The sequence below is a fragment of the Myiozetetes cayanensis genome, unplaced genomic scaffold (genome assembly GCF_022539395.1).
Source record: "Myiozetetes cayanensis isolate MyiCay16 unplaced genomic scaffold, myiCay2020 scf3, whole genome shotgun sequence".
Taxonomy (NCBI): domain Eukaryota; kingdom Metazoa; phylum Chordata; class Aves; order Passeriformes; family Tyrannidae; genus Myiozetetes; species Myiozetetes cayanensis.
In genome coordinates, this window is record NW_026087521.1 from 38667261 (window position 1) to 38688374 (window position 21114).

Here is a 21114-nt window from a genome sequence, read left to right on the forward strand (position 1 = left end):
CAAACTCTGGTAGAAGTTTGTACACCATAAAAACTAAGCAAACAAAAAGCCAAAAAATTGTTAGAAAAGCCTAAACTTAACTGCTTGATAAGACAAAGGAATAATAAACAGAGAATCAAATATCAGTAGATGTCAGTTGTTGGGGTTTTTTCTAACAAATGAGTATCTTGACTTCTACTGACAGAATATTTTGATAGTGGAAAGGAAGAAAGATATAATGAGATGGACTCACATGCTGCACAGTCTACAAGAGAGCCCTTAATGGCTTGTTTATTTTCCAGGGTTGCACACTCCAGCATGCCTGAGTGTAAACCATCACATTTGACAGATTTGAGTATGACCAGAGGCCTGAACCAGCAGCTTGTCATGTTCAACTCAGCTAAATGCTTTTAATAGCAATGTTACAGCAAAAAAAGTGGAGGCTGAGTACCTTGTCAGTCTTGGGAGACTCCTGGACTTTGCTGTGTTACAGGCAGACCATTCCTGACTCATAGACATATATTAATAAGAGGAGGGAGAAGTCAAAGTTACAATTTTTCAAAAGAAAAAGCTTGAATAAGTGAATGAAAATCTATTGGAGTCTTCCTGTTATAAGAAGGAACCCTGTGAAGTTTTCAGTAATTATCTGTAACAAACAGATTCTCTTTTCTGTATGTGGGAAGCACCCTCCCAGAGCTGGTCAAGTCATGGACAACTCGATTTGCAGACGACTGTAGCTGTCTTCCAACTTGAACTTTGGTTTGGGACTTCTGTTTTTACTCTTCACCAGCATTAATTACAGTGACATTTTGGCTCAATGCCTAGATTTCTGGAGAATTAGTACAAGCAAAAAACTAGTGTGTGCTTAATCCAGTACATGCATCAAGTACCTCAGCAGAGAAAGAGAAGTAATACCAAGGGAGAGGAAGACCACATGCAGTTCTTCAATGCTGAACGTAGAGTACCCTATGGCCACTTTTCTTTCAAACTGTGTGTATATATTCTTTATAATAACCAGTTTTAATGTGGTTATTAATAGTGAATCTTTAACTCATGTAATTATCACATTTATAACAATAATTTCTATTTAAGTATCTCACAATCAGAACATTAGAATGGTGTTACTTGAATACAAGATGAAGTTCACACGAATTTCTGTTAGATGCAAGGCAGTGTTAGAGGTGTCAACTGAAAATCAGAGATTTGAATGAAGGATAAGAGAGCAAGCATCCTTATTATCGCAGTGAGTTAGCAAAAAGTGAAGCAAGGTCAGAGGTCCTCTGACTATTCTCTCTGGAATAGTTCTCCTTTGGAAAAAGCCATAAAAGGCAGCAAGGCAAATGAAGAATTCCCACTATGATACTGCTGTTCCTTTGCCTTTGCAACGACTGAAGCAATATAGTCAAGAAAAGGGAGTAGTGTTTTTTACAGAAGCTTCTTGCGTGCTGCTCCAAAGGAAAATGGTAGTCATCATTAATTTCTTTGCAACTTAATACTGACATAAAAAGTTGCTTCTCTCATAGTTGATCCTATCTGTTATATTTTAGCACAATAATCTTGATTGTTACTCAATATAAGGTACTATTCCTTTACTCCAATTTTAGTTCTTCAAAACCATTTTAGGACATTTTGTGATTTGTATTTATGCCAGTAAGCCTGTACCTTTCCTAAAAATTGAAATTTTGGGGACATTAGATATGGAAATGAAGACTTTTATAAAGAAGATAATCATACCTATTATAAGCATTGATTATTTGTAGAAGAGACAGGATTAGTAGTTGTCCATATTGTATGTGCTGGGGAGTTTAAGAGGTAAGTTTACACTCAAATTTCCAGCCTACCATGACCTGTTCTCACTATTGCAAGACCCTCTGCCCTTTAATTTCTGCTGCTTCTGATAATTTTATGTGGTCTGTCAGAGAGCGAAGATTATCTGAATTTTAGGCTTAGTCAGAGAGAGCAGGGCAATTTAAGGTAAAAAATGAGTATACAAAATACTTGAATAATATAAAGACAACATACTTTGTCTGCTAGAATTGCAGATGAGGATTTTTGCTGCAGGCCCTATGCTGCTGTCTGTAGTGCCCTTTGTCTGGCTGTATGTGTCTAGGGTAGAGACAATGCAGTAATTCAGTTCTCCAAACTCTCTTCTCTCTGCTAATGTCTAGAGCTCTGACCTTTGTAGGTGACATCCGCCCTTTTTTTCATGCAGGATTTGTGCCTGGTGTTCCTCTCCACTGCAATCCATCATATTTCCACAATCCTTTGATGTCCGTTTTTTTATTACCCTTCTTGCAACCTAATGCTTTCTGCGACAGTGCAGATGAGAATTTTAATTCTCAGTTCTCCTAGCAAGTGGTAAAGAGGATTCTAGCCCCTTCTGTTATCTTTCTAGCTGAACTACAGACTTAATGCCTATCCTGCCATTTCTCAAGCACGTTTGCATGGTGGGCTGGGGAGAACCAACCAGAGGGCTTTTGTCACTGTCCTTGATTACTTCTTTGATCCTGGCACAAAATTCTTGGTGTTGACCTCAGTGTGCTTCTCAGTGACCCAGAATCCATTGCAAATGGCCAGAACTAAATTCCTTAAACTTTTGATAGATTCTGATATGTTAGGGGAGTAAATCCACTCAGGGAGTTATTTATTTTCCTGCAGGGAGACCAGGCATTGTTTTTCTCCTCCTGAAGATGCTTACAGGCTGAAATGGGTCCTTTTTTAAAAGCTACCATCCACACCACACTGACGAGCTGTGTAAAGAGTGTCTTGGATCCATGAGCACCATTTTTTCTCTTTCAATCAATCTGGCAATAGTAGTAATTTCAGTACTTTCATCCACTGGAAAGAGAGAACTCATAGTGAGATACATTAATGCTGCCACATTTGCAGGTGATAGAGGTGCTTTTAATGTACTGTTTCTCTGAAATTTGAGCTAAAAACAGCCAAGGGAACTATTCTGTTACCCAGCAGAAGGACTACAGCTTTCTAAAGGCTTTATGTTTTTCTTGTTTTGAAGAAAACTGTTTATAAAACAGAGGGTACCAATACCTCCAGGAAACATCTGTCACTGGACTAGAAAGAATACCAAAAAGTTTAGGATGCATAAAAATTAGTTATTGTTTTTCATTGTATATCTTTACAGACTTGGTCAGAATATGTCATTCCTTTTGATAGGAATTTCTCATATTTTGGCTGTGGTTTTGCATTAAATTATGAGTGAATTTTTTTTTTTTTTTTAGTTTTCACAAGAGAAATTTGAATTTGTTGTATTTAAGAAAAAAGAAATTATCTTTTTAAATTTTGTTTCCATTTTATGTTATCTTTTATTATTATCTATGCATTTTTTATATGACTAGCATGTGGTATAATATTTCATTGAAGATGCTTCAATTTAGAAAAAGGTAGTTTTGTTCAGTATTAAGTAGAGTTTTCCACAATGATTTGAAGTATCAAATAAATTAAATTAAAACATCTGAAAATTAAGATACAAGAAAGAACATGTGTAGTGTCCTATTACACCTGTTTTCTCAGTGCAAGGAAGTTACTTCTGACTGTTATTGACAATGTAAGTATATATTGACTGAAATTTAAAATTTAGTTCCTAAGTTATTCCAGTTTTTGAGCAAATAATTATTTTTTAATATTGCAAGATATTTCATTTTCTATTAAAAATTTAGTATATTGTCAAATATATTTTATTTGAAAATTTCCATCTAGCTTTATATACACAAAGCTTCATCATAGTTTGCCCTGTCATAGTCCAGAAACCCAAGCAATTTATCCTACCTACAACTTACTCCTACAACACCTCTCTTCTCCAGACTTCTAAAAGTTGTGTAAGAATTAAGTTGAAACCTCAAGTAAATAGTTCCTTAAGTGAGCTCTTACCATCACTGGCAAGATGATAAACACATAGCACAGTGACTTTTTAAGAGATTTTGGGACCAACAAAGATTGGGTCCCACTGGAATATGGAATAACAAATATGTTTGAAAATTTCTGGCATCAATGACAATTGGGATCTCTGAGCACAGTTAAATTACTATCAATGATTGCTGTTAATGACCATATGAAAAGCAGCAACATTACATAAGGTGCAAAGGAATAGCATTTAGTTTTGCTGCAAAAGCCTGACACAGGTTAGGATTAAAGATAACATTAAACCCTTCAAACAGAATTTACAATGTCAATAACCTAAACACCAAGTTAGCTCTGTAATGTAAAGCAAGAAAATGTTGAACATTTGAGGAATTATAAAAAATATCAAATATCAAATAAATGCTTGGATAGTCTCTGCAAATAACTTTGGTCCTGAAATCCATGTTTTCTAACATGGATTTCCTAACTCAGCAACCTGACCTTCATAGGTGAACAGGCTAGAAGGAATTAAAAATCATAAAATCTCCAATTCTCAAGCTTGAATAAAAATGTTCCATGAACTTATTTATTAAAAAGAGAATAAAGATATACCTAAACTGCATTAAACTTTTTTGGCCTTTTTTTAAGCAGTCTGATTTTATTTAAAGTCTTGAATGTCTGATATATTTAATTCATATTGCACATTTCCTCTCAGAGATACTTCTGCTTTACCTCTCTCTTTATATGGCTGTGTATTTGCTTGAGATTTATGAAATATGATTTTTTGAGCCTTATGTTTTCTGCAAAGTTTTATTAAAATCAGCCATCAGTTTTACACAGTCAGTGGTGATGAGCAAGACCCTGAAGGCCAGATGCACAGAGAGGATGAGTATTGAAGCCTTCAGTCCTTACTAAATTATGCTAAAAATCAGGTCATGTTACAGGTAGGACAAAGCCCCTTCCTACTTTCTGCTAAAGCAGGAAAGACTTAGGCCTTTACTCAGCAAAATCTGGGAAAGAAGCAAGATGTGTTAGAGATAATCCTGGCAAACAAAACAAGAGAAGATATAGCTTTGTGTTCTGCTTAACTTACCCTTTGCCAGACAGGTTGTTATCGTGTTGGTGACTACAAGCAAGTAATCCTATTAGGCTTCAGGTAAAAGGCTTACCTTGTTATCTGAAAATATTTGTGTGGATCAAGCTTTCAAAGAGTTTCAAGGGGGAAAATTTTTATTAAGAAGCCATTTAGGCATTGAACTAGCACCTTTTCCCACAGTCACAACTTATTGCTAAACTCAGTAAACCAGCACCTCATCTTGAGATCTACATAGAAAACATACTTTGTACAGGGGTTAGTGGGAAGAAGCCTGTTGCTTCCAGTCACTTCCCAGATTAAACTCATCATACACTTCCAGAGGCACTGTGTTTCTGACAGCGCTCACGAGTTCAGGGAAGCATCCCCTGCTCTTCTTGCTACTTGGAAGGCAGTGCAAGGCTGTCAGCCTTGTGACCATGTTATGCCATGTTGTGGTGAGGTTATCACAGAGTGCTGCACAGGGAGACAAGGATAGGAGGTGTCCTATCCTATGTTGTTATTTTCAGCCTACAATTGTAAAGGATGATTAAAAAAAAGCCTAGTGAAATTACAAATTAAATATAATAATTTTGGTTTAGTCTCTGCCACACCTTTCCATCTTAAGCAAACGACACTATGGGGTAACAAATATTGCTCACAAGACAAAACCAACTCCAAACCTTGCTTTACCACAACAGCAAAGCTATGTAGAACTGCTGTATTTAAATCTTGCTATTTCATGGAGGTTTATAGGATGAGTATCATGAGCAGAATGAAGAGAGACTTACTTATCATTCTGCTAACATAGTCATGTACACTGTTTTTTTCAGATTAAGTTTTATCAGTTGCAAGTGGGAAAATAAATCCCTGCTTCTACATAGAAGCAAAAACGGGACAGATAGTTCTGGCAACAAATATTCTTAAGCGTGAGAGAAAGTACACAACAGAGGAGGTTACCAGTAAATCAGGATTTTGACATCAGGCAAATAATTACTGGGAATAGTTCTCCTCTGAACACTTATCAGGAGTATCTGTTTGGTTTCTTAATGTATTATAACAAGGTTGAGTAAAAAGATTTGATATTTCAATACCTCCCTCCCAGCTGAAGCTCTTGTCTGACAGTTTTCAAAGGTGAATTGGAAATTCTGCTTATCTCAGGGTGTTTATGGTTCTGGTTTCAATATTATTTTCCTTCAAATACAAATGTGGATACCATGACATATTTCTTTATGCTTGTGGGACCTCATTTCTCTTTTCACTTTTTGGGATGTGAATTGGCCATATACAAAGTGAAGAATGAAATTTTTACTTCTTAAAGTGATGAGGTAACAAGGCATTACTTGTCTGAGTCTGCATTTGAAAAAATTAAACATCTCTTGGATCCAGTGTGTAGAAAATTTAACAACCAGCAGCAGGAAGATAATTCCACCAAAAGATTTTCTCTTGGCTTGTTATGATATTGTCAACAGCTCTTGATGGAATTACTTCCTTACATCTTGCTTTACTTCCTTACATCGAATGTTTAAAATATAATTAAATATAGATGCTGTGTGTCTGCCTCATCTAAAAAAACCCCTGTACTTTACAGAAATAAAATATCTTCCTTTTAGGATATTTATAGTTTTATTCAAGTAACACTTGCCTAAATTCCATTTTGCAAAATTTCTTGTGATTGTTGATACATTCTGTTATGAATTTAGAGCTAGTTAATGACTTTCTGCTGTCCCTATCACATCAGATTAAGTGTTGTGTTCAGAAATAAGGGGAAACTAGAAGGGGTTCTTATTCAGAACCTGAGATGTGGGTATGCAGTTTTAAAAGGTATGTATAATTATCTCAAGGAATGTAAATCTTCCATCAATTCATTTTTTTATCCCTGCAGGCACTAGAACTAAATTATTTCTTAAAGCTTGGAAGAATATGGAAATTCACTGACCTTGCAAAAATGCATTTTGCTCTAATTGTGCTCTTGAGCTAGCAGTAATTTCTGTAGTAGAATATAATTTTCTAATTGGATCATCTTATAAAAAAATTTCCAGTGTGAAATAAAAAATTCTTCCAAAGTGATACTGCATGAAAGCAGATGCATGAATGCATTTCTATTCTTTATAATTGTAAGCAATTTTCCTTAGAATATGCTGAATGCATACATTTTGAAATGTACATGATTTTCTATCATGATTTTCTATCTGTGACTTCAAAGTAATTCAGGATTAATACTTCAGAGGTTGCCTTGTTTGGGTGTGACAGGTAATGCATTACACTTACTGAGTAAAAAGTGGTAAACTAGGCATTGAACTGGCTATGTTTTCATTTAGGTATGAGCATAGAATAACTATAATGAAATTTATAGCTCCTGCAAGTTTCTGGTTTGATTCAGGACCTGGACTTTGGCTCTCACAGTCTGTGGAATGAAGCAAAGTATTGATTTTATGAACTCTGTGCCATCTCGAATCTGCCTGTGAAGGGTCAGTGTAGCTGTTTCATGAATAATGAGCAGTTGAGATCACAGTAGGAGATTTAAAAGGGATTAATTTATGTGGAATTGAACTTTGAAGGAGAAACTTAGCCAGCTGATATATTGGCACGTTAGTGAGGAGTTGCTTTAAGTAAAACTGTCCAATTATTTTCTCATCGTTTCATCTTAATAAGCTAAGAGATCATTTCAGTTCTCAAAAGTCAATTAGAGGAGTAACTATAAAGTCTTTATGTTAGGCTGAATCCTGCCTTACTCTCCTGAGACATGACCTGAAATATGGGTGTCAGAGAGGAGAGTTCATGAGCTGCTTGGGATGTTCATGAGCAGCATGTTAATATTCACTTTACTGGTGTGCTATAGAGAAGCAATGTCCACCTCCATGGAGTGTGTTGGGGAGGCTGATTTTGCAGTGTATTCCTTGTTTTATGGATTTTGCATATGTAGAACTAACTTAAGCACTGACTGATGGTCCAGGAGTTCTATCTTCCGTTTACAGGGTTTAACTTGTATGAATACAGTAAGGAAAGGTGTACTACGTTCAAGCTTTCTACTGTGGGTGTATAGTTTAAGTCCTTTACTTTGCTGTTATCTCTCCAGTCTTTCCTGCTTATTCTTTGGATGTACTTGCCTTTGTCTGTTAACTACCTAGGTGATTAAATGCCAACATTTGATTTCCTCACTCCCATTTAATGTAAATGCCTTGCACATCACTGACACAAATTGTGTTACTCTCCAGGTAACCATTCACCTCACAGGTGGCTAAATCTAGGGATTTTGTGGGTTTAGTGCACTGTTGGGTAATTTAAATAAGTATACAGTGTAACTGAGGGTGTCCCAGTCCTAGCCACTGCAGTAGACTAATGTACTTGCATCTTATTTGGAAAACATGGAAGGAGGTTATACTATAATCAAAGAAATTGCTGGTGTTTCTCATACCTCTACTGTTTCTATGAAAAATTGTTTAGTGACATCCAGAGGCTCTAAGAGAGAGACAGGGAGACCTGCATCATCTGGGAATTCATTGACATAAAACAAAGAGCGGCTGGACAAAGGGATAACACCTCACAGCTCACCATTGATCTGCTCTTAGTATAGATTTGTAGATCCTCAAACAGACATTCAGAAGTCAAGTTGCTGCTCAGCCCTGAGTGTTATTCTTTTTTCATGATCTCTGTTGTCTCATTTGTCCTCTAAAACCACTCCACCCAGTGGAATTAGCAAGAATGTGAATAAAGATTTATCGTTCCTAGGCAAGACACGCAGGGATGTGTGTCTACTGCTGTGGTCTAAAGCCCTTCATGTGCAATACAAAGCATGTTACAAATGAAGTGCTATTTTCATTCAGTTACAAACCTTCCTAGATAGAACAGTTGTTCTGATTAAATGAATACTTTCATAGGAAAGCTTTTGATTTTGTTTTCTATTTTGAAAGCTGTAGATCCTGCTTCTGCTTACAAAAATGGGTAATGAACGAAAGAAAAAAATGCCATCAACTCATCAAATCATACCAGGGGCTAGATGCATGGAAAGAACCATAATTTTTCAGAATCCTTGATAGCACATTGATTGGAGTCTTGCTGCCGTCATAAGTCTGATGATCTGCTAGTGAAAAGCTTTTTCATTTGCATATTTAGGCCACTTTGGCTGGAGGTGTGCTCAAAAATTAATGAAGTTTGACAATGTTGAAACAAATTCCAAAAATTGGCCCAGCTTATCAGTATGGTAGACTTCAGTGATCTGGCAAGTTTAAGGGATTGTAGGAAAATGATGGAAATGGAAACAGGAAGGGTGGAAGGAGCAATGATTGTGGTTGGGTGCTCTGTCATGTCTTGTCTGCAAATAGGCTACTTTACTTTTCTGAAACAAATCCTTTGAAAGGAGAACATTTTAGGTATCCGTGGAGCTAATACATATTGTCAATACCACTTCCTCTTGTCATGTACCTTCAGAATTCGTCACTTTCCTAAAGCAGTGCATTTTTTATTTTCAGTCATCATGCAAAAATCAAGGCAAATGTGTTGCATATTTTCTACAGGTCTTTATTATGTAGGCTACAGTTAAATTGCGACTTTGCCGTATTGCTTACCTATCTGCTGTGTGAAATAATGTCTTATTTAGTATAAAATATTCCTTATTTGGTTCATAGATGTCAGCATATGAACTCAGAAAAAACCAGATACTTGCAGAAAGCAAACAAAAAAGTTTCATGAGCACAGCTGAATGCAACTTATATTTCTGTTTAAGGGATGTGTTTATAATCTTTGTTCAGCTCTACATACTGATGTTAAGTACTGGGTATTTTGACTTCAGACACCTTGCTATTTCCAAAATAACTATGGAGGTCAATGAGAGGATTATTATGAGATCTATTCAGTACAAGTACGCACTAATGAAAGCAAGACAAAGAGTGACAGTGGAAACTAACCAATTGTGTAGATAGCAAGTTCTGCATTTCTCAACTGTGTGGAGTATTTGATATGATCAAGGAGTCAAAACTTTGCTTGAAGCATTTGGAGCAATTTGTGGAACTCTGGGATGTGTACAATATTCATAGCCACCTTCCTAATTATGGACAATGTGGAAGTCTTCTCCAGCAGAAGTATTACTACTGGGCAAAGTCAGAGAGCATGAGGTGTGTTTCTGGATGAAGGCTGTAGCATAGTGACCATCAGTCTAACCAGAGTATGGGAGAGAAGCCACCCTTTGATACCTATCACATGATTGGGACACTTGTCCTAGCACCCAAGGTAGAGGGGCATTTCTATTGCTGTACAGCTCCCCTGCTCAGATTCAGTCCGGTGTACAACTAAAGTGATGGAAGGATCAGAATTACAAAGATAAAGCTGAGTGTTACTCATGTTGTGTGAACAGAACTTCATGAGGTTGCAAAAGCACTCAGAAGTAACAAAAGGGTGGCCTTTGTAACCTTAAGTCAGATTTCTTGTGCACATATATTTTTGGACAATCATCTTTGGACAATCATGGCTGCTAAACAACATCCCCAGTCTCTAGATTCCTTATTTTTTATAATGTGTAGATTGAGAGTACTCAGTTTTAAAGCAGTTAATCTGACATTCTGTATATTCTTTTTTATTTATCATAATAATAGCCACTCATTTATCATCTGCCATTTGAAATTTTTTGCCTTTAAGATGCTTTCTAGTATATCCCCAGAGTCTTTTTTTCAAACTCATTTATGCATGTATTGTGTCCATTTTAGAGATGTAAAGCTGAGGTACAGGAATATTAAGTCCAAAAAAGACCTTCTTGTTTTTGACATGCAATTTGAGTTAATGGTAACCTAAATTTTGAGATATCACTGCAGCTAATTTTAGGTTCAAAGCATGCATTTCCATGCATTATATCTTTGCAAGTCAAATGCTAAGCTCTGAAGGAAACTAGAAGCTCTTTATTGGTGTCCAACTTATTAAAAAATGCTAAAGCAGTCACCTACTATCTTACAGGTTGCAGGAAGTTTCATACACCAGAGGCTTCAATCATGCTTCATGTAATTCCTTTTGTTACAGAACTTTCAACTTATTTGAAAAATTACAGAAAGCATCTTGCTTTAACGCAAAATTCAGATTCATCCCTAAAGCAGACATCTTACAAGTACTAAATTAATGAAGCGTTTCTAGAGAAAAAATACTATATGGTTGTGTTATCAAAACCTGTGGTGTTATATATATTCACCGTGAGAGTAGTGACTACTGGGCTGTTTGTTTGTTGTCTGGTGATTTGAACCCAGACAAAGCATAATGAGTCAAGCTGCTGAAAAAAAATCTCAGGCATATGCAAGCAGTGATTTTGAAGAGAATTATGAATTATCCAGATTTAAAATAATTTCTCTTAGAAATAGCAAAATGCATATCCTTAATGTGCAGATTATGGCTTGCTAGATATCAAGGTTCTTCTATAGATCCTCTTGAGGATTCAGAAGTTTCCCAAAGAAAAGGTTGCCAGAACTTGTTTAAACAAGGCACTCTTCTCTTAGCCTTAGTCTCCCAGAAAACTCAACAGCATTTGCTGACATTTTCTTTTAAAGAAATCAACCACAAGGCTGACACAAAACAAAAAGAAAATCAGATTTTGCTAAACCTGTATGTAGTTAAAATGTGTTTTTTCAAAGCAAAGTGGTGTCAGGCATTAATAGGCAGAAGTACTAACCAAACCTGTCCTAGACTCTGTAGGATGTGTAAAAAAGAGAAAAGTAAATGAAAGATAAAATGAAAATGAAAGATGAATCTTAGCCAGTATATTAAAAGACTATATTAAGTCCCTTAGCTGCAGTTTGACAGTGAATATTGTTTTGTTGAGAGGTAGGAGGAACAGAATTATAGTTTGCTGCAGACTCCCCAGAATGGGTTTTCAATCTCAAAGTGATGCACATTTAATTTTACCAGATGTTTTTGTCATGTATTTGCCAGCTTAAAGAATAAATTAATATGAATCATCAAGAATTTTTTTTCAAATTGTAAGTCAGTCATATTCATTATCCAAAAAATAGGTCTGTAAATGTAGAAACAGTGAGTACTGAAATAAAAAATTTTGCTGCATAAGCAAGTTAAAACAACTCTGGACAATGCACTAAAATAAGTACAAACAACAATCTTCATTGCCAAAAGGGTGGCTGATATGGTCTGTTCCGTTGGAGTTTTCAGTTTTTATTACATCTTTTCAAAAGGCTACTACAAAGCATTGATTCCAGTTGGAATCAGTTTCTCTAACAGTCCTTAGAAATATGCCAGAAGGAAAGAGGGTTTGGATATTTCTGGTTTTTATAGCCATACTGAATTTTAGCAAAAAATTTTGCTGTATGAAAGCCCCCAAATTTAGAAAACTTCTTGAGAATCTATCATAAGAGAAAAAAACCCCAGACAAATATAGTGATGACTCTGAAAGGTCAGAAGTGGAGGTGTCAAAATAATCTTCCGTATATCTTACAAGATGGCCATGAGAATTCCCAGAACCCACTAATAATCCACTGATGAGTGAGGTGTGATGAATGTGAAACACCAGAGAAGCCATGATAGAAAGGAAACACAATCATAGTAATTTTTGCCTGAAAACTTCAGTTGTAGAGAATACAGTTATATTTAATGAATCACCTGAACTATTTCAGAGTTTAGAAAATGTGAGTCTTCTTACAGAGAAACAGGCGCACAAGATTAAGTATCAAATATTAAAATAGAATAGAATAACAAACATATATGGAGAAACAGGATGAAAGGTTGATCTTGGTCCCCAGGATCTTAGATAGACTCAGAAAACTGATGGTCAAATATTAGTTGACATGAAAGTCATATATAAAAAGATCATGTTGTTTCTGAAAGTACCTCATTTTGGATCTGGCTTAAGATTGTTTTTTTATTTTTTAAAATATATCTTTTAGTGAGAGAATATTATCTTTTCTAAAACATAATCACATTTAATATTATTATGTTTTTATCCATCTTTAATATTCTCAGTCTTAACACTATTCTAAAGGTATATTCTCATGTAGTACATAACATTTGAATGGTGACTTTTTAGCATCAGTGAAATTATGTATCACATTAGACTGAAAAACACAGGAAGCATAAATGACTAGTGCTTCAGAGATGGTTCTTAGATGAATGTGGACAACCTGTAGTGTATGATATTAGAATTTCATTATTAAATCACTTGTGTGTTTATTACCTGTAAATGTAACAGAAGACATATTTATTTCTAGTCATTGTACTCAGTGGTTGAAAGTGCATCTCTATAATAAACTCTTGCCCTCAGAAATATGTTTATCTTGTCATTGAGCTGGCTTACTAATGTGATTTTCTACATTTTGCTAAAGGAAGGTAATGCTTGCTGCAGTTGCTATGATACCAGACTAGTGCACTGAACCTTCTGGTGCATCAGCACACATTCTGTGCCATGCAGTTCACTGTCACTGGTGCTATCTCCCAAAACTCCAAATGTAAAATAAGGACTCATGATATTTTCCTTGTTTACTTTGAATGACTAGTAGTAATAGTACCAAGCTTTAATTTGACTGTGGGATTGGATTTTATTTTTTTTTCTAAAAAGCAGCTCATGATATAGGCTACAGCAAAGCAAGGATACTATGCATTCTATTGTGGTTTGCACTTTGTCTTTCTAGAAGTTATATGTCTAGAAGAGGCTTTATCAACCCTCTTTAGGAGAGGAAAAGACATAAAGAGGCACCTTCAGTGGACAGTTTATCTCACAAACCTGAGACATTTAAAGCCAGGATGAATTACCTTCTAGAAGAGCCTGCTTTTTATACTAGTTAGAGAGGACATCTAGATAGCTTAAATGAGATAGCTAACTTCTATACAGTTAAAACTATAGGAGATGAATCCCACCGCAAGTGATAAGGCAATTTTTTATCAAACCTTTGGTCTGACAGTAATCCAAAAAAAGTTTAACAGGTGGAGATGTAGCAAAACTGGGAGTATAATGCTGTATGTTGCAATAAGGTAAAAGTCAAAATGTAATGCCATAGAGAAGCAATTCTGTAGAGATAGGTCTGAGTAACACAGATCAACCTCCCTTCCATACAAAAGCAAGGCTTTTGTGAAAGTTAGTAATGACATTTCTGTAAGAGTAGCCTTTCTCTCATTTGCATCTTCTGCCTCAGTCTCTCAAAGCAGAAGAGTTGGCAGTCTGTGTTTCTTGAGAAATGTATAATGTTTTCTCTGTCAACTCCAGTGACTATATTCTCATGGGTCCCTATTTTGCTAGGACAATGAATGACAATAGTACAATGATGACACTGCACCCACTAGACAAAGACTGAAGACAAGACTTTTGGAAATACTGGCTTCCTTCTGATAGTTAGTCTGCAGAAGAGATACTCCTTTTAAATTTTTGTAGTCTGGAAATTCATCAGGTGTTTTCCAACCTATTTATAATATTTTAGCTAGCATTACCAGGTAGGCTTAATAGCTTTTCCTGCCAGTGTATGGAACGTGATTGCAATGAAGCATGAAACAACCTGTTTTAGTGACTTGCACTTAGACCTGATGTTACTTTTTTTTAAAGACACCTGCATCTTTCATTAATTGAACAAACAGACACTTGACTGTGAGAGAATCACTAATTTAAAAGTCTGAAAAATAATATTCATTGTACATTAGGAAATATTATTGAAAACTTTCTGATAAATCTCTTGAAGAATAAGTAATCACATCTATTGATTTTGAGATGCTTTCTGGCTATTGACACACAGTATGTAAAGTATATGTGCTCCTTTCTCTGCAGCTGGGATGACAGCAGCTCAGTTAGTAGTGGCCTCAGTGACACTCTTGACAACCTCAGCACGGATGATTTGAATACGACCTCATCTGTCAGCTCTTATTCCAATATAACAGCCTCTTCAAGGAAGAACACTCATGCCCAGGTGAGTAGCTTTTCATGCCATTTGTTGCAACACCCCACAAGCATGCAGGATAACAAAGGAAAAAGTTTAGTATTGATGCCTTTGCTGCCTTTGCTTAGTATTGATACCTTTGAAACAAATGAAATATTTGTATTTTATAAAGTCCTCTATTACACTTGCGTGCCAGAAGCCCATGGATCCCACTGACACAACCTTGAGCTGTGGTCTGGCATCTCAAATTCCCTGCTCTCAGGACACACACCACTGCTGAAGGTGCTCGCTGGCAAAACCCTGCTCAGCCCACCCTGGGGAGCCTCCACTGATCCCAGCCTCAGGAACTGCCCAGCTCCTGCTGTGTCCTAACACAAAAAACCCACAGTGTGACTGGATCTGTGATGGGTAGATTTCTACTAACTTCAACTCCTTTGGAGTATGTCTTTCAACAGATAACACAATTTAAAATAAGATATGTTTTTGTCTTTTATGAGCTGAAACATACCAAGGAAGAAATATATAGACTGTCCTATCCTCCCAGAGAAACCCACAGAAGGTAGAGCTTCTCTTCTCACTGACTAGGTCCAGGAATGAAAGTGTCAATGCAAGCTGACAATGCATAGTATCAAAATAGAGTTCTAAGTAGCACACAGCCACAAACTATACACATAATACATGTGTGTGTGTGTGTGTACGTGTGTGTATATGTAAAGATCTTGTGCCAGGTATCTCGGCACTTTTTTGCAGCTCCCCTCAAAATTGCAAGTAAGGAAAAAGACAATACAGAATGCTAGCAGGACTTGGTTTCCCCCAAAAAAGAAATAAAATCAGAAAAGTTTGTCCCAGCACAAAAGTATTCTTTGCCATGTCATCTCCTGTTTACAGGCAGGGAACTTCAAGGCTGAACACTCAGCACAGGAGAAGAGTGGTTGCCTCCAGTGATTTGATGTCAAATATTCAGGACTCAAGGCTGACACTTCTGATTCCATTTAGTCCTCTGCAGGCAGCCAATGTCTGCAATTCAGAGATCTGTTTTGTAGACATACATTGTAGCAGACTTTGTGAGCAGGAGAAAAATACGTATTTGTCATTCCCCCAGACAATAAGGAAATATAGTTACTTTTGAAATGAAAATTACTTTAATCTCCAGCAGGACAGGTATCATACCAATGTTGTAGTCTTGCAAAGATATTCATAGAAATACCAGCATTCTTCAGGCCTTTCCCACCCCATCAGGGTCTTCCATGGTTACTAACTGGAGATCAGACTCTTCCCTTTCACATCAACACTGATGGCTGGCTAGTTCTGGCTTACTTGTTCCAATGCATCATCATCAGCTTTGGGAAATCTCAGCCTGACTATTTAACTCTTTGTAGGTTTTTTGGAGTCATCTCATGTTCTAGCTGCTCTATAAGCCTCTCTTCTATTTGCAGGTTGTTCAGTGATAGACAAAGATGCCATACATATTCAAATTTTACTTTTATTCCAGAGTTGCTTTATGTTATGAAGACTAGGAACAGACTTTTATCAAGTATGCCTTCACTAGGACAATTAACCAGAACTCACTGTACTCCATGATAGCTGGCAATCTCAGTGAGAAGCTGAGATGAACAGAATATGTATTTTGCCAGCTGTTTTCCAGGTGTAAGACATACTCATGCAACACAGAGATCTCTGTCTTTTTAAGTGTCTGGAACAGTGAGAGCTGGCTATAGCCTGAGGCAGAAATTGCATATTTTGTTGCTGTTTTCTTATTAAAAGAGGATTAGTCACCATAATGGTGAAGAGAGTGTTGGTGTTAGAAAGTATTGTATTTGCTATCTTTTGGAAATGATGAAGTTTTCTTTAAAGATATATAATTATGTGTTTACAGCCATTTGTCAGAAAAGTTTTAGGAGCATGTTGTTACATGTTACACATATTGTAACAATAACTGTAATGAAAACTCTCTTCTGAAGACCCTGCAATATTTTTTGTAGATGTTTGCTTGGGCTTTTTTTTCCATTAATCCTTACCCAAAATGTGTGCTAGCTTCTCCAAAGCACATATGAAATTATGGAAATGCAGAGAGCTTTTGCATTTTGCACACCTCAAATGACAAATATGTAAACAGGAACTGATTAATCTGTCGGTCATCTAATCAGTATTAATCCTACTTATGACAAGAGTGCCTAGGAAGCAGCCTCAGAGGGGTCTCTGTGGTGAAGGAGTCGTGACAGCACAGAATTATAAATAGTCCGTCCCTGAATGTGATCCACTTTGCAGCCCCTCTTAGGTTGGTGATACCTGAGAGCAGCACCATGTTTTTGCTGTTAAAGAGAGGCAGAGACAAGCAGGACTGGTGAGATGGTAATGTGCAAATAAGGCTTGAGGCTGAGGTCAGGAGTCTGCAGGAAAACACAAGAGGAGGAGTCACACTGAACAGCCTGTCAGCACAAAGAATGGCAGTCTTGTCAAACATAGAGGGTAGGGTCAGTCTCCATCACTTCTATTTAAACCACTTTCACAGCTTCTACACTGTCTGTTTTGTTGGGCTGCTCCTTGAAGCAGTCCCTTCCTTATCAACATGCCTCAGGGAAAACAGATGTCACAGGATCGGTAGGTCCTCAGTGGTGTATCATCCACATAGGTCTGAGTTTCAGAGTAAGCAGGAGCCTGGATGCTTGCCTTCACAATGCTGATGGTTAGCACTCACGTAAGCCTCTCTGCTGCTCTCCTGGCTGATACAGCTAGAGTGAGTTTCTTGTTGGACACAATTCATTTCTGTGGAGAGAGACCAGAAGAATAGCCATCAACTCTAGCTGAAGATGTTAACCTTGCTCACTGGTGGCACAGCATACTCTGTGCTGTTAGAGAAATATTCCTAATTCAGTCAATGGAAGGTTTGGGTAGGAAAAGGCAGGAAACCAGACTGAGGTGATTTTAGTAGTGTATTTAGAAATTCCCTCACCCAACCTTTTAGTAAAACCTCTCAGCACAGTGATTCACTTCTGAAATTCAGACAGAGTTGAGGAACAATAGGGTAACACCACTGATGATTAGAGGAAATTATGTTTCATTTCATTAAGGTTTATCTGAAGAATAGGGATGAAATCTTTTGAAATTAAAAAAGAAAAAAAAGAGAAATGTCTTCCCCAAATGGGTGTGTTTTTAAAGTTCTGGAATGAGGATACTAATGTTTTAGAAGTAAAGTTTCTGTGGCCCTTGCTGCAAATAAATAAATATGCTTATTCTCCTTCCCTCCTGTGATTTAAGACATCAGCAAATAATGAAGGTGCCTGGACTTACCATTTCTCATGCAAATCTCTTGTAGCTGAAGACGGACTCAGAGAAGCGCTCAGTTACAGACAGCGAAACTTGGGGCAGCACTGAAGAACTGAAGAAACCAGAGGAAGACTTTGACAGCAGTGTAGACAGCAGTGGCAAGTGGAAAGGCCTTCCCTCAGGGCTGTCTGAAGAGTCAGAGAAGGGGGGGCAGAAAGCATCTGTCTCTATATCACAGACTGGATCTTGGAGAAGAGGTATGACTGCACAAGTAGGAACAGCTCAGTCCAGGCACAAAGCAGGAACAAGCGCGCTCAAGACCCCAGGTAGGAAACTTCTGTAGTTCAGATTACAGTACTGAAAATCAAAGCTTTGTACTTAGAATTCATCTATAAGCAGTAAGGAATCTTTAGTGTGCTAAAAATAATTGATGGATATTATATATTTGTAATAGGCACGAAGCATTGTAAACATATTGATAGTTCCTCCCACAAATGACTGTAAGCCAAGATTTTAATAATATACTAAATTGTTAATTTCTATAACTGTTAGTTCGCTACACTGCATACTAATAATTTATTAATCACACATGAATGCATCCACAACAAAAACTGTGATTGGTGATTGCATTTTGTTGTACTATCATTTGTGTATGTCAGCTTCTATTAAGAAATACTTAAAACTATTTTTTGATTCATCTATGCCTTATCCTTGTTCTCTAGAAAACCTTAGATAATTGAACAATGCTTAGAAATGGTCAAATATTAGAAGCTGAGTCAAAAAGATTGAATGTTCAAGTGAGGATATTCAAAATTATATTTTTAATTATTTCTGAACTAAAAATGAATTCCCATATTCCAGATACTGTGGGTGTTCTAGAGACCACTGTTAAGAGAGAAAAAAGTTGCAAAAACATGTCTTTTACATGCTTTCAGTGACAGATGCTTTCTTACCTGGTTTTGGAAGGCCTCTCAGAAGTAGTAACCACTTCTGCAATCTAGTTTTGCAGAAAGACTCCAAAGCCTGTGGAACAGATAATTATTAAGGCCATCTAATCCTAATCCATCATTTTACTATGGAAATGTGGATTCTTTGTAGGACATTTTCTGGAGCTTTGTCATATCCTGACAAAATAGTACATAATCATGCTTCAACCTCCAGTTGTAAAGGCAACTAACAAAGATTTCCCCAGAATTAATTCAAATCCTTCATTAACCCCTTTTGTTTCTTTGCAATTTAGAACTGCTAAACGTTGATCAGACTCTGGTCTGTAAGATCCCTGAGGAGTATTGCCATGGTTAGTGATCATATGGATACAGAAATCACACCTTTCTAATATCAATTAAAAAATGGAGATACCAAAAGGTTTACTGCATGCCAGGCTAAGTTTCCCAGATCTGTTTAGCTGATGATGAACAGGCAGCCACAGTGCAACATAGAATTAAAACCTTATTTGTAAAGCATATACTAATGATCTGTATGTTTGCCAGGTCTGATCCATATCATGGCATGTGTAGCATGAAATGTGCACTGGATAAAAACAGGAATGGATTTAGTCTGACTTGCAGGTGTTGCTCTTTGCTACATTTTAGTTTCTTAAGAGAAATTTTTCTGAATGTTACAATAACATTACGTAGAAATATATAGTTATGCGCCTGTTCAGGACTGAAGACAACCTCTCAGAAAATCAAAAATATTGAGAAGATATCAAGGATATGACAGAGACTATATAACACGTGTAGTTGATATTGTTATAAATCAAGAAGATTCATACCATGATAATGTAACATTACACTCCCTGATAATTTGTGTAACAAAAAACCAGAACAAACTTATTCATAAACCAAACAAATGTAATCAGTGAAAACGAAAGAACTCAATAAGTACCAGTAGACTCTACATACATAATAAATGTCATACTTCGGGAAATGTTAATTAGATGTTATGTTTTATTTTCAAGTATTATTTCTTTCATATAGAAATACTATTAACAGAAAAAATAAGTCAAATAAAATTCCTTATAGTTCATTCAAGCTAATTTTCTGCAACTACATTCTCCAGCTGTTTCTCCAGAAACTGCAAGTCCTCAGGGGAATTTCAAGCTTTTAATACTTAATGCTTACCTGTAATGTGTCATACCTGCTACTGAAAGTTGATGGGAAACTAAAGGCCAAACTGGTTTGTTTTCTTAGGGCAATTTTTCTATTTCTGTATTTTTTCATCTTGAAATTGTAATCATACAGTGTTGGAATTAGATATTGAGACACTACAGCTTAAACGCAAGTGACCTTTTCAAATGTACTTTTATTTAGGAAAAACCGATGATGCAAAAGCTTCAGAAAAAGTGAAAACTCCCCTGAAAGGAGCCTCCATACAGCGCTCTCCATCGGATGCAGGAAAAAGCAGTGGCGATGAAGGAAAAAAGCCTCCCTCTGGCATTGGGAGATCAACTGCTACAGGGTCATTTGGATTTAAGAAGTCTGGGTTGGGATCTTCTACCATAATCACTGCAAGTGGAGCGACCATCACAAGCGGGTCAGCAACTCTAGGAAAAATGCCAAAATCTTCAGCCATCAGTGGGAAGTCCAACGCAGGGAGGAAAACGAGCTTAGATGGTTCCCAAAACCAGGATGATGGCATCCTGCATGTGAGCTCAAAGACAACTCTACAATATCGAAGTTTACCTCGCCCATCAAAATCCAGCGGCAGTGGGATCCCTGGCAGGGGCGGCCACCGTTCCAGCACCAGCAGCATCGACTCCAATGTGAGCAGCAAGTCTGCAGGTGCTGCTGCCACCAAGCTGCGAGAGCCAAGCAAGATTGGGTCTGGGCGGTCCAGCCCTGTCACCATCAACCAGACAGACAAGGAAAAGGAGAAAGTGGCTGTGTCCGATTCTGAAAGTGTCTCACTGTCCAGTTCTCCTAAATCCAGCCCAACTTCGGCAAGCGCCTCTGGCACACCAGGACTTAGACAGCCAGGATCCAAATACCCGGATATTGCTTCCCCTACGTTTCGAAGGTTAGTACATTTTCTATCATTTCCTGAAGTTGCAATATATAAAGCAAGGATTTTCAATGTGTTGAAGTACTG

The 21114-nt window shown here is 37.0% G+C and overlaps 2 protein-coding genes across 13 annotated transcripts in view; one reads left to right on the plus strand and one right to left on the minus strand.

The window, feature by feature from the left end:
- The window catches only part of NAV3 (neuron navigator 3), a 514063-nt gene that overhangs the window by 433889 nt on the left and 59060 nt on the right, over positions 1-21114 (plus strand). For all 12 annotated transcript variants that reach the window (XM_050324425.1, XM_050324431.1, XM_050324426.1 and 9 more), the window contains 3 exons: positions 14649-14787; positions 18074-18350; positions 20337-21042. In XM_050324425.1, coding sequence (XP_050180382.1) covers positions 14649-14787; positions 18074-18350; positions 20337-21042 — 1122 coding nt within the window. The remainder of the gene's footprint in view (positions 1-14648; positions 14788-18073; positions 18351-20336; positions 21043-21114) is intronic.
- PPP1R12A (protein phosphatase 1 regulatory subunit 12A) overlaps positions 1-21114 on the minus strand; it is a 1052766-nt gene that overhangs the window by 208778 nt on the left and 822874 nt on the right. The window lies entirely within an intron of this gene.